We start from the raw sequence: 14,842 nt of genomic DNA, 5'->3' as shown, positions 1-14,842 counted from the left end.
ACGTCCCTCTTAGAACTGCTTTTGCTGCATCCCATAGGTTTTGGGTCGTCCTGTTTTCATTGTCATTTGTTTCTAGGTTTTTTTTAATTTCCTCTTTGCTTTCTTTATTTTATTTTATTTTTTTGTGGTACATGGGCCTCTCACTGTTGCGGCCTCTCCCATTGCGGAGCACAGGCTCCGGATGCGCAGGCTCAGCGGCCATGGCTCACGGGCCCAGCCGCTCCGCAGCATGTGGGATCTTCCCGGACCGGGGCATGAACCCATGTCCCCTACGTTGGCAGGTGGACTCTCAACCACTGCGCCACCAGGGAAGCCCTCCTCTTTGCTTTCTTCAGTGATCTCTTGGTTATTTAGTAGTATATTGTTTAGCTTCCATGTGTTTGTATTTTTTACAATTTTTTTTCCTGTAATTGATATCTAGTCTTATAGCATTGTAGTCGGAAGAGATACTTAATACGATTTCAGTTTTCTTAAATTTACCAAGGCTTGATATGTGACCCAATATATGATCTATCCTGGAGAATGTACCATGAGCACTTGAGAAGAAAGTGTATTCTTTTGTTTTCGGATGGTATGTTCTGTAAATATCAATTAAGTCCATCTTGTTTAATGTGTCATTTAAAGCCTGTGTTTGCTTATTGATTTACATTTTTGAATGATCTGTCCATTGATGAAAGTGGGGTGTTAAAGTCCCCTACTATTATTGTGTTACTGTTGTTTTCCCCTTTTATGGCTGTTAGCATTTGCCTTATGTATTGAGGTGCTCCTATGTTGGGTGCATAAATATTTCCAATTGTTATATCTTCTTCTTGGATTGATCCCTTGATCATTATGTAGTGTCCTTCTTTGTCTCTTGTAATAGTCTTTATTTTAAAGTCTATTTTGTCTGATATGAGAATTGCTACTCCAGCTTTCTTTTGAATTCTATTTGCATGGAATATTTTTTTCCACCCCCTCACTTTCAGTCTCTGTGTATCCCTAGGTCTGAAGTGGGTCTCTTGTAGACAGCATATATATGGGTCTTGTTTTTGTATCCATTCAGCCAGTTTGTGTCTTTTGGTTGGAGCATTTAATCCATTTACATTTAAGGTAATTATTGATATGTATGTCCCTATTACCATTTTCTTAATTGTTTTGGGTTTGTTATTGTAGATCTTTTCCTTCTCTTGGTTTCCTGCCTAGAGAAGTTCCTTTAGCATTTGTTGTAAAGCTGGTTTTGTGCTGCTCAATTCTCTTAGCTTTTGCTTCTCTGTAAAGGTTTTAATTTCTCTGTCAAATCTGGATGAGATCCTTGCTGGGTAGAGTAATCTTGGTTGTAGGTTTTTCTCCTTCCTCACTTTAAATATGTCCTGCCACTCCCTTCTGGCTTGCAGAGTTTCTGCTGAAAGATCAGCTGTTAACCATATGGGGATTCCCTTGTGTGTTATTTGCTGCTTTTCCCTTGCTGCTTTTAATATTTTTTCTTTGTATTTAATTTTTGATATTTTGATCAATATGTGTCTTGGTGTGTTTCTTCTTGGATTTATCCTGTATGGGCCTCTCTGCATTCCTGGACTTGATTATTTCCTTTCCCATATTAGGGAAGTTTTCAACTATAATCTCTTTAAATATTTTCTCAATCCCTTTCTTCTTCTCTTCTTCTTCTGGGACCCCTATAATTTGAATGTTGGTGCATTTAATGTTGTCCCAGAGGTCTCTGAGACTGTCCTTAATTCTTTTCATTCTTTTTTCTTTATTCTGCTCTGCGGTAATTATTATTATTATTTTGTCCTGATTCCAGTGACTTTTTTTTTTTTTTTAAGATGTTGGGGGTAGGAGTTCATTAATCAATTTATTTTTGCTGTGTTGGGTCTTTGTTTCTGTGCTAGGGCTTTCACTAGTTGTGGCAAGTGGGGGCCACTCTTCATCATGGTGCGCAGGCCTCTCACTATCTTGGCCTCTCCTGTTGCGGAGCACAGGCTCCAGACGCGCAGGCTCAGTAGTTGTGGCTCACGGGCCTAGTTGCTCCGCGGCATGTGGGATCCTCCCAGACCATGGCTCGAACCCGTGTCCCCTGCATTGGCAGGCAGATTCTCAACCACTGCGCCACCAGGGAAGCCCTGCGGTAATTATTTCCACTATTTTATCTTCCAGGTCACTTATCCATTCTTCTGCTTCAGTTATTCTGCTATTGATTCCTTCTAGAGAATTTTAAATTTCATTTATTGTGGTGTTCATCGTTTGTTTGCTCTTTAGTTCTTCTAGGTCCTTGTTAAACGTTTCTTGTATTTTCTCCATTCTTTTTCCAAGATTTTGGATCATCTTTACTATCATTACTCTGAATTCTTTTTCAGGTAGACTGCTTACTTCCTCTTCATTTGTTTGGTCTGGTGCGTTTTTACCTTGCTCCTTCATGTGCTGTATATTTTTCTGTCTTCTCATTTTGCTTAACTTACTATGTTTGGGGTCTCCTTTTCCTTTTCACAGGCTGCAGGTTCCCAGTTCTCGTTGTTTTCGGTGTCTGCCCCCATTGGGTAAGGCTGGTTCAGTGGGTTGTGTAGGCTTCCTGGTGGAGGGGACTGGTGCCTGTGTTCTGGTGGATGAGGCTGGATCTTGTCTTTCTGGTGGGTAGGACCGCATCTGGTGGTGTGTTTTGGGGTGTCTGTGAACTTAGTATGATTTTAGGCAGCCTCTCTGCTAATGGGTGGGGTTGTGTTCCTGTCCTGCTAGTTGTTCAGCATGGGGTGTCCAGCACTGGAGCTTGCTGGCTGTTGAGTAGAGCTGGGTCTTAGCTTTGAGACAGAGCTCTCTGGGAGAGCTCTCACCGATTGATGTTACATGGGGCTGGGAGGTCTCTGGTGGTCCAAAGTCCTGAACTTGGCTCTCCCACATCAGAGGCTGAGGCCTGACACCCGGCCAGAGCACCAAGACCCTGTCAGCCACACAGCTTTCCACAACCAAACTGACTGCTTGCATGCAATCTGGGTTTGTCACCTGGAGAAGTTTCCGCAAAGACCATATGAATTATTTATCAACTTCCAAACTCCGGAACTCCACACTCCAGAGGCCCCCATTCGGATGTGCTGCCTCTCCCCTTCCACCCGCAGGTCCTATCCATTTCCAAATTTTAAAAGTACATTTTTAAAAAAGTACTGCCTGTACACATCTGTATTTTTTTTTTTTTGGTTTGTTTATGTTGATCTAGATCTATTTACTTATTTTACAGTGGTGTCTTTGGCCTTGGAGGAGTTAAATGACTTTGTCAAGTTCAAAGCTGATCATAATTTAATTGAATCAATTAAGAAAGATGTTTTAATTAAGAGATTAAATGATACATTGTGGTAATGAATATGAAAGCACTTTTTGACTCTAAAGCATTTTGTAAACCATAGAGCACTCTGCAAATATGAATTATTTTTAAAGTAGGAAATTACTCTGAAGCATTGCTGGCCTCCAGGTATACTGCCAGGCTGATTATCCCAGAGGTAAAAGAATGGATAGTTTCAACAATCAAATTCAGATGCTTGAATCATACGATTTATTGAATTAATTACAAACATACAGTGAGAAGCATAGGTAAAAGATGGGTATGTTAATACACTCAGGTTAGGATGCGAGTGGGAGGCAAGAGCCACACTACCTGAATCCTGTGTTTTCTGTTTTTAGTTTGTCTAGTCTCTATGCTGCATCAGTTTTCCCTGGTGACAGTGTGGTTACCAGGACCTGAGTTGAGGATGAGCAAGGGGGCTTGACAGATGGAAGGTGTCTGGATCCAGTGTTTGCTTTGCTCTGTTGGAGAGGCTTGAGGTACTTACATCTGAACACAGCTGTAGCTGGCTGTTAACCTACAGGGCTGTTTATCCGGGTGTCTCAGGCAGATGGCACATGAGGCTAGAATAAGGATCAGCAGTGGGCGTTTAATTTAAGGACCACATAGCTATCAACCTGGATGTGTGACCTAATCCATGCTTTGTGAATATTTAAGGTTTGCTTCATCCTTCTATCTTTTGCTGTCTATACATAACATTCTTGCTTTGTTCCATCCTTTTAATCTATATTCAAAACAAATGAGTTTTAGTTTTTCTGTCTTTGGCCTATAGTTTACTGACAAGTATCTTAACTTCTGATATATCATATAAATTTCACCTGTGTTTCAAAAGTTACTTGTTTACTATGTTTGCTTAGTTCATCTATCTTCCTTGTTTCTCTTGTTTTCTTTAAAGCACATTGAATATAGCATCTTAAATAATACAGCAAGCTCACTTCACAATTATTATATTATCTTCTAAAAGCACAGCAGAGGTAGAGGACTGATAAATATTGTAGCCTAGGAATCTGTATCTATAAGGAAGGGGAAGGTTGTTAAAGAGTTTGGATACCTTCAGCTCTCTCTATGTATGTATTTCATTGAGTTTAGTCCTTTCATTGTTCAGCCCTGGATAAAAGTGTTCAGATTACTTTAAAAATGGCAGTATCTTAAAAGTATGATTTGATACTTCTTCTTTCTCTGGGGGAAAGGCATCTTTCAAAGCTATTGTCAGAAATCCTGTAAATCTCTTCTATTAAATCAGACCCTTATAGAGAAAATAAAATGGAACTCTTGCTGGAAAATAATCTGTCTAGAAAATTTCTTGTTAGGGAATTGTCTATGGGGAAAAACTCAGAAAAACAGTAGGTGGTTTAATGTTATAGAATTATTGCTTCTGTTTAATAATACTTACATGAAATCAGAATCCAATTTAAGCAGTTGTTTATGTAGTAAATTGTATACATTCCTTTCTATTTTAGTGGATGTGCATTTACAAAGTTGATTTTATTATGATAAGCTGTGATAGTAAATCAAAATCGTGGAAATTACAACTTAAATAGTTTGACAGACTTTTTGTTTTTAATGTTATGTGTACATTGGTTGTAACTTGATTGTTTTTAATTTTATATTTAGTATAATTTTGAAAACGTGTCTCAGACATTTGATGACCTTCCAGCAAGATTTGGCTATAGACTTCCAGCTGAAGGTTTAAAGGTAAGAAAATAGTAATATATAATTAAAGGTACAGGATATTTAATAAAGTGATCTTTATTTCTCTTTATTTGTTTAAAGAATGAAAATATTTCTATTACTTATCATAAAACTTATACATGTTCATTCGTAAAGACTATTCAAAAGGTATGAAGAAGAAAGTGAAAATCACCTATGATTGTATTATTCTGAACTATCTGCTGTTAACATTTGGTATATGATATTTCAGACCTGTTTGCTAGAATATGTGCCATGTGTGTGTTTGTAGATACACATGTGCATATATAGGTACAAATATGTGTGCTTATATATTTATGTGCATATATATTTATGTACATATATAATGAATCTATATTTAAGACTAATAGAAATATGCCACTTGGTTACCTGCCTTTTTTACTTTATTGTAAATCTAGAACATCTTTTCATGCTAATAGACAAGGATCTGCATTTTTATTTGCTGTGGCTGCATGGTTTTGCCATATCATGAAATACTGTATATTTTTGAACATTGGTTTAACTTTTTTTACAGTGGATATTTAGCTTGTCCAGTTTTTGCTAATATAGTTTGCCCATTTTTAAATTAAGATGTCCATTCTTATTGATTTGTAAGAATACTTTATATATTAAAAGTGCCAATCTATTGTTTGCCATATATGCCTCAGATCATTTTTCTCAGTTTGTCCTTCATCTTTTAATTTTAAAGTGTCAGAAGTTTTGTTTATGTAGTTAAATATTGTTATCTTTCCCTTCTACCTCTGGAGTCATGCTTAGAAGTTCCTTCCCTATTCTAAGATAATATAAGATTTTTATGTTATGTAAGTTAGAATACATGAAATTGTGTATATATGTACCACAGAAAGTTTTCAGTTTGTTCTTTCTTTCTTTCTTTTTTAACTGACAAAGCAAAAGACTTTATTGGGAAGGGGCGCCCGGGTAGAGAGCAGCAGGATAAGGGAACCCAGGAGAACTGCTCAACCACTTGGCTCGAGGTCTCAGGTTTTATGGTAATGGGGTTAGTTTCAGGGTTGTCTCTGGCCAGTCATCTTGCTTGGCCCATATTTGGTCTGACTCAGGGTCCTTCCTGGTGACACATGTATCTCTCAGCCAAGATGGATTCCTGTTCTAACTTTCTTAAAATTCCTTATTTAAGTACCATAAAACTGTTATTCTCATTTAGGATAGCAGGCGTCTCCGAGAGGGACATATCAGTGGTTAATTTTTTAAAGATTTTAAATTATTAAAAAAATTCCCAACGTTGTATAACTATTTGTCATTGTAAATTTTTAAAAAACATTTATTTATTTATTTATTTATTTTTGGCTGTGTCGGGTCTTAGTTACTGCAACACGCGGGATCTTTCGTTGCAGTGCACGGACTTCTCTCTAATTGTGGCACGTGGGCTCAGTTGCCCTGCGTCATGTGGGATCTTAGTTCCCTGATCAGGGATCGAACCCACATCCCCTTCATTGGAAGGCGGATTCTCTACCACTGAACCACCAGGGAAGTCCCCTGTAAAAATATTTAAACAGAAAAGAAGTATACAGAGGAAAAAGGAAAAAACCTTCCTGTACCCCTTCCTCATCTATACATATTAATACCACTTCCTCTTCAGAGTTCAGCATCAGGGTGTTAAATGTGCTCTTAGATCCTTTTCTAAATATGTAGTGCTTTTTAGTTCATAAATTTATGAACTTGTGAAGTTCATAAATGGTTATCATTTGTGAATAAGAAAGGTTTCTTAATTTTTATAAGGAAACCCATTCTAGCTAATTTATCTAGAAAGGGATTTATGAAGGGATAAAGATGTTCAGGGTATCATAGCCTGGAGAAGCATTTTCCAAACTGTTTCAGGAATAAACCCAGAAGCACCTTGTAGAACTGGCTTGATGAAAGATTGATGGCAGCCACTGACTCCCAGAGAAAAACACATCACCTTGTCTCTGATCAGGAAGCCTCTGTGGTCTTAAAACAATCTGCCTGTATTGCTACCCAAGTTAATCAAAGAGATAACCCTTTGCCAAACTGTTTTCCTCAGATCTAACACCTGGATTTTTCTAATTGACAGACTCTAGACCACATAGTTGCTAGCCATATTCTTTCTTTCTTTCTTCCTTTCTTCCTTTCTTCCTTTCTCCCTTCTTTCCTTCCTTCGTTCGTTCGTTCGTTCCTTCCTTCCTTCCTTTCTTTCTTTCTTTCCCTTCTTTACCCATTTTTAAAAAATATCTTTATTGGAGTATAATTTCTTTACAATGTTGTGTTAGTTTCTGCTTTACAACAGAGTGAATCAGCTATATGTATACATATATCCCCATATCCCCTCCTTCTTCAGCCTCCCTCCCACCCTCCCTATCCCACCCCTCTAGGAGGTCACAAAGCACAGAGCTGATCTCCCTGTGCAATGCAGCCACTTCCCACTAGCCATCCATTTTACATTTGGTAGTCTATATATGTCAGTACTACTCTCTCACTTTGTCTCAGCTTCCCCTTACCCTGCTGTGTCCTCAAGTCCATTCTCTACGTCTGCATCTTTTTTTTTTTTTTTTTTTTGCAGTACGCAGGCCTCTCACTGTTGTGGCCTCTCCCGTTGCGGAGCACAGGCTCCGGACGCGCAGGCCCAGTGGCCACGGCTCACGGGCCCAGCCGCTCCGCGGCATGTGGGATCCTCCAGGACCAGGGCACGAACCTGCGTCCCCTGCATCAGCAGGTGGACTCTCAACCACTGCGCCACCAGGGAAGCCCTATGTCTGCATCTTTATTTCTGCCCTGCCACTAGGTTCATCAGTACTGTTTTTGTTTTTTTGATTCCATATATGTGCGTTAGCATCCGGTATTTGTTTTTCTCTTTCTGACTTACTTCACTCTGTATGATAGACTCTAGGTCCATCCACCTCATTACATGTAACTCAATTTCATTCCTTTTTATGGCTGAGTAATACTCCATTGTATATATATGTGCCTCATCTTCTTTATCCATTCATCTGTCGATGGACACTTAGGTTGTCCTGGCTATTGTAAATAGTGCTGCAGTGAACATTGTGGTACATGACTCTTTTTGAATTATGGTTTTCTCAGGGTATATGCCCAGTAGTGGGATTGCTGGGTCTTATGGTAGTTCCACCTTTACTTTTCTAAGGAACCTCCATACTGTTCTCCATAGTTAGCCATATACTTTAGTGAAATACCTGGCTATGAGGGAGGGTGGGCAATACATAGTAGTAGTTGTTGTTGTTGTTATTTTTGTTGTTTTAGTCTGCTTTGAGAAGGTGGGGTTCCTAGCATGGGGAAAGATGTGGGTACTGTGAATGGAAGGTATCTACTACGGCATTACTTTGCATCTGACACCCCGCACTCCCCACATTAGCATTGTGTCTTAGGGAGTTTTCCACAGCCGTGGAAAGAATGTTCCTTGGGCTTCCCTGGTGGCGCAGTGGTTGAGAGTCCACCTGCCGATGCAGGGGACACGGGTTTGTGCCCCGGTCCGGGAAGATCCCACATGCCGCGGAGCGGCTGGGCCCGTGAGCCATGGCTGCTGAGCCTGCGCGTCTGGAGCCTGTGCTCCGCAACGGGAGAGGCCACAACGGTAAGAGGCCTGTGTACCGCCAAAAAAAAAAAAAAAAAAAAAAAAAAGAATGTTCCTATTGAGCACTGTATGGTATTCTGTAATATGCATGACCATAGTTTATTAGTCATTTTCTATTAACAGATATTTCGGTTTCTTATCCAAAGTCCAGTTGTTTCTCTAGGATAGAGGTTTGGAAGTGTAATTGATGATTCCATGGGTATGTATATCTAAAACTTTCTTAGATACACTAAATTACTTTTCTAGAAAGCTGTACTAATGGGTATGAGAATACCCATTTCCCTACACCCTTGCCAACACTGGATATTATCAGTCTTTTTAACTTTTGCCAATCTGATGGGCAAAAAGGATTATCTTCTTTTAATTTGCATTTCTCTGATTACCAGTGATTTTGAGCTGGCATCCTTTCTTCCATTCAGCATAAGGAGTCAGACAATCCCTTTTCACTGAAGAACCTTTCTGCTTATTAAGCTTGTTTTAAAGAGTTCCATAAACTCCTGAAAACCATATTCTTATTGTTGCTCCTCTGTGTTATTGTAAATTTAGTTTACATTTAAAAGGAATTTTGACAACTGTATTTATTCGCTGCCTGAGAAAAAGTAGTGTTAAATATCCGCCTGCTTTTGTACTGTGACAATATAGGGCGAGCCCAGGAGGTAAAATACAGTGACAGTAAAGAGAGTATTCTAACAAATTGTTGGATCATTATGGGTAGCTTTTATATTTATGTGACTGGCTTGCCATTGCCCAGAATCAGAATTCACAAATACTAGCCTACTTCTTATCGTTAAAAGGAGGACTTGATGATAAAGTGGGGATGGCTTACTGTAGTGTAATGTCTATAAAACTAATTAAATGACTGTGTTAAAAATATAACCAAGTTAATTTAAAAATATTGTATGGTTATTAAGAGACATAGCTGAGAAATATTTTAACTTTTAAACTTTGGCCGGAGTGTTTAGTTGGGATAGTTTTTGTAGGCTTATGTTCTGTATTCTGTAGATTTTAGAGTATCACTGGATTCCACCATTTATAAGAGATCAGATATATATAACACATATCAGTTGAAATTCTGTGTTTACATTCCATTTACATATGCCCCAGTATTAAGCTAATAGTAAGCAAAGAAAATTTTCGCTATTTGAGATTTAATGTAAAAATGTGAATCTTGCAAGGATTAAAATACGGCATGTTAGTGTTGTAGAAGTTTTAAAAGAAAGATTTGATATTTTTGCCTGAGGGAAGCTCTTTGTTTTCAGTTATACATTTTAATTGGCTGTTTTGACAGGTACCTTTTCCAGAAAACCTTTTTTTTTTTTCCTTTAAAAATGGCTCAGGTCAAAAGGGAAGATATATGGCATCAGTATGTTCCTTTAAATCTAAATACCTTACAAGAGACCTGGCAATGAAATATCATACGCTCGTATAGTGTGGCCATTGTCCAGAGTTAGATACTCACAAGGAGTTCATTACTGAGAGTCCACTTCAGAAGGACTGAAGAGACACTTCAGAAGGTCTTTAACCTCTAGGATTGGTGATGTAACCCCATTCCCTCTCCTCCCTCACTAAAGGAAAAAACCTACATGTAAGTGTTACTCTTTTGCCACATCCTTGCCAAGACTTGGTATTGTCAGAATTGTTTGCCAACTTGATGGATATGAAGTGGTATCTTACTGCTTTTACTTGGGATTTCCTGAATTACTAGTGAGATCAAGCATCTTTTTATAGTATTATTGGTCAATCAGGTTTCTTTTAGTTTGAATTGTCTTTTTTTTTTTTAACTCATTTTTGTATTGGTTTGTTAATTTTTAAAGTACTGATTTGTAGGAAACCAGACACTAATCCTTTATTTATATTGCCTTATAAATATTTTCTTCTTTGGGCCTTTTAACTTTTGTTTTTAATTACAGCTCATATTTTTTTAAATTGGTTAATGTATTTTTTAAAATTTTATTTATTTATTCATTTTTGGCTGCGTTGGGTCTTTGTTGCTGTGCACAGGCTTTAGTTGTGGCGAGCAGGGCTACTCTTCATTATGGTGCGCAGGCTTTTCATTGCGGTGGCTTCTCTTGTTGCAGAACACGGGCTCTAGGTGCTTGGGCTTCAGTAGTTGCGGCACGTGGGCTTCAGTAGTTGTGGCTCACGGGCTCTAGAGCACAGGCTCAGTAGTTGTGGCGCACAGGCTTCGTTACTCCGCGGCTTGTGGGATCTTCCCGGACCAGGGATCGAACCCGTCTCCCCTGCATTAGCTAGGTGGATTCTTAACCACTATGCCACCAGGGAAGCGCTATGCCTTTTAACTTTAAATTGCCTTTTAAAATTATGCCGAAGTTTAAATTTTAATGTAGACATCTTTTTGATGTTTTGCATTTTCTGTATCTTAAGTAATCCTTTCCTACCCTGAGGTCTTGAAATATTTTCCTCTGTTTAGTCCAAAATTTGTAAAGTTTTCCCATGCCCCCAACTCCTTGCTTAGGAGGTCTTTAATGTACCCAGAATTATTTTATTGTATAGTGTAAAATAGGCCTCTATTCTTACCTTTTTGAAATGAATAACCAACTACTAAAGCATCATTATTGCATAGTCAAGATTTTACCATGTAGATTTGTAATGCTAGCAAGGTTTCTTGCTAGACTCTGTGTGTTTTATCAATATCATGGAGTAATGCAGTTATACATTGAAGGCCAGTCTCAGGAAGATCAAGCTTTTCTAGGTTTCTTGTTTCTGTACTTTTAAAAAGTGCCTTGATAGGTAGAAGGAATAATAATGATTATTAAAAATTCAAACCAAGGTTTATCTCTGATAAGTAAGACTAGTATCAGATTTCCTGAGTATTCCTATCAATGGTAAATCTTGTTTTCAGCAAAATACCTTTTGGGCTAGATTTACCATGATCATTGTTTACAGTGTTTTTGTAATCTGGTACTCAGCCTAAATTCTTCATGTGGATGAGAAGGCATAGAGGATAAAGGTCATGACATGCAGATTTGTCCTTGACTATCATTCCTATTATATAGAACAAAGGTACAAATAAAAGCTTCCTTATATGATAAATGATTTATTTTTCTAATCATTATTCTTAAATTAATACACTATATCATCACCAGTTAATTTTTCACAAACTATTATTCTTTGAAAGTTAATTTACTAGTTAGTTTTAGGATTATTTTATAAGAAATGATTTTGTTTAATGCAAAGGCTTGAGGTTAGAAGAGATATATTTTTTTTTTACTATGAAGGAAAGTGCAAATATTGCAAGGAAAAGTGGTTTGGGTGCCTTATTTGTGAGACTCCCTTTGCGTTCTTTGTAGGGAAGATATTCAGTACCAGCTACTGTATTTTCCTCCCAGAACACTTGACAGTTTTGTGATAGAAAGAAGTCTTGGTTAAGGGTGAATGTGCTTGGCTTCCTCACTCCTAGGAACTATTAACTATTGTGGTGTCACCTTCTATTTGTAGACTAAAACAGAGGTCTGAGTCTCCTTTTCAAAGGAAAAATAAGGAAATAGCACCATCAAAATAAGGAGTAAACCACCTGACTATACATAAAATGAGAATTCTAAAATATAAAGACATTTTCAAATGTACCAACTTAGATCATATTCAAAGAATGCTTCTTCAGTGACTTTTGAACTTATAAAATAAACCTTTTCCTGTTAATTTCAAAAGTGATGATTGCTCATGCATTTATTATGAATCAGAGATGTAGAAAATAATGAAGAATTATTTCATTATGACAGTTTATCACTTAGAAGTGGGGAGGCAGGGAGAGAGCATAAAGTGGAGGGCCTGAAAAGAATGGATGGGAAAATCTACACATATCCCACCCATCTTATCTGGAATTCCCAAAATCCAACCTTGCTTCTTTTCCTTTGTTCCACAGTTTGGTCCCTAGTCTCTTCCACCATCCTTGGACCTACCTGCTTTTTTCTGTTTACTCTCCTATCACCTTGGAAGTCAGCAGAGGCTTAGGTATCTGATACCGTAAATCAACACAGCTCCCCTGCATACATCCCTGTTTCATTACTGGGCATTTTTGTTGTTTGTTCACTTAGTAGTTTTCATTAGATTTTCTTGTTGGCTTTCTCAGTCTGATACAGTAAAAAGGTAATTTTTTAATTCTTTTGCCCATGAAAAAATATTTTTCTGATTATAAAAGTAATATATGGTCACTATAAAAATTAAGATGATAATAGGACATGTATAAAGAAGAATATGAAAATCATACATAATTCCACAACCAAGAGATTATAGTCCAACTATATGAGTTTTCATAGATACATTTATGACTTTATTTTATACATTTATATATGTTATTTTGCAACTTTTTAAAATTTGGCAATATCATGGCATATCCAATATCATGGATATCTTTTCGTATAAAAATATATGTATTCATATCATCAGTAGAAATTCTGCAATTTATTGTAACACTTGAATTATACCATACTGTAACCACTTCCCTGTGTCATTGGACATTTAGATTGCTTTTAATTTTTAAAAATTATGAAATATTGCAAACATAGAGTAAGGGAATAATAGAACATCCAATATATCTACTATTGATACTTAAATGTTAATATTTTACCAGTTTTTAAAGAGGAAATAAAATGTTACCAATTCCATTGGAACATTATTTTTATCCTTCCAATTCCATTCCCTTATCTTCCCCCTCATAGATAATCATTACCCTGAAATTTATGTATATATTTTCCATTTAATGTTATAAAACGTGTTACTTTATATAAGCATCTATAAACACTGTTGTGCTTGCTTTTAAACTTTGTTTGGTCAGGCTTTTTTTTTTTTTTTTTTTGCGGTACGCGGGCCTCTCACTGTTGTGGCCTCTCCCGTTGCGGAGCACAGGCTCCAGACGCGCAGGCTCAGCGGCCATGGCTCAGGGGCCCAGCCGCTCCGCGGCATGTGGGATCTTCCCGGGCCGGGGCACGAACCCGTGTCCCCTGCATTGGCAGGCAGACTCTCAACCACTGCGCCACCAGGGAAGCCCTGGTCTGGCTTTTAAACTTGCTTTTTTCATCTAACACTATATTTGAAATTTATGTTGTTACATAGTCTTAATTCATTTTAAAGACTAGTACTCCATTTTATGAATATGCCACAATTTATTTTTTTATTCTTTTGTTGGTAGATATGTAAGATGTCAGTTTTTTGCTATATAGTGTTGCAGTGAACGTCCTTAAAAATGTGACCTTGTATACAGTATAACTAAATGCCATTTCACACTTATCAGGTTAGTGAAAAAAAAAGCCTTTCAGTGGCTAGCAAGGAAATGGGAAACCAAGTATTCTTGTATATGGCTGGTATATGAGTTTCTGACCAATTTGGAGATTTTGATAGTATATTCCTTCTTCTCTAAGTGAGAGTTTGCCGTGATGAAATAATTTATTTTTCCCACGTTTAATATATTTCTTATTTCATTTAATGAATAAGTCAGTGATCATCACCTTTGAAATTAACAGAAAAACTAATACCAGTACTAACACTTACTATTTTGTATTGTTCTCCCTACTTTTATCTGTTTACCTGCACTACCCCTTCGTGCTATTTGCCATTCTCTTTGAATACCGAATATTGAAATAATTTCTGTAGTTAGGATCTGACCATTTCCATCAGTAATTTTAAGTCCTGACCCCCTTAATCAGATTGATAACCAGATTATATTCAACTTTAGTTAACTGTCAATACATTGTGCTCAACTATGACTGAGTTATGATGATAACAAATTGCAAACAGCAGATGATATAGTGAGTAATGAATGATCGAAGGTCTGTGTTTCTTCTTTTAGAAAACAGTGTGTTTTTGGCTTCATTACAAAAGAATTCCTTTTACTTAGGTTTCACTTTTGTTTGCAAAACTGAAGGAGAATTTCTTTGCTGTCTCTTAAGTTTTCACAGATTTACTTTCTGTATTTGGTTCCGAACTTTTTTGTTATCAAAGATTTTGTTAAGAATTCTGTAACTGATTAACACATTTAAAGCTTTTATGTTCTTAGAGGATCTGCCAAGCACTACAGAATACAAAATACTAATAAATATTCCTTACTGGCGTGTATTGATTATATGGCAGTTTAGAAGGCCATCTTAAAGGACCTGTAATTACAGTGTAAGCTCAATCCACTTAAAATTCCTCTTGTTTTTAAAGATACTATCTTGTTGGATGTAGCAAGTCCTACAAGTATACCAGTGTTTTGATCTTCTAAATTTCAGTCTGTTGGTTCAGACTGAAGTGAGAATTCTTGA

At 37.3% G+C, this 14,842-nt stretch overlaps 1 protein-coding gene across 3 annotated transcripts in view; it reads left to right on the top strand.

Annotated features, from left to right (window-relative positions):
* The window catches only part of RNF13 (ring finger protein 13), a 139,062-nt gene that overhangs the window by 40,102 nt on the left and 84,118 nt on the right, over positions 1-14,842 (top strand). For all 3 annotated transcript variants that reach the window (XM_029214043.1, XM_029214042.1, XM_029214044.1), the window contains exon 3: positions 4,922-5,002. In XM_029214043.1, coding sequence (XP_029069876.1) covers positions 4,922-5,002 — 81 coding nt within the window. The remainder of the gene's footprint in view (positions 1-4,921; positions 5,003-14,842) is intronic.

The sequence above is a fragment of the Monodon monoceros genome, unplaced genomic scaffold (assembly GCF_005190385.1).
Source record: "Monodon monoceros isolate NGI ecotype Baffin Bay Population unplaced genomic scaffold, NGI_Narwhal_1 Super_Scaffold_11, whole genome shotgun sequence".
Taxonomy (NCBI): Eukaryota; Metazoa; Chordata; class Mammalia; order Artiodactyla; family Monodontidae; genus Monodon; species Monodon monoceros.
This window is presented reverse-complemented; position numbering and strand designations above follow the sequence as displayed.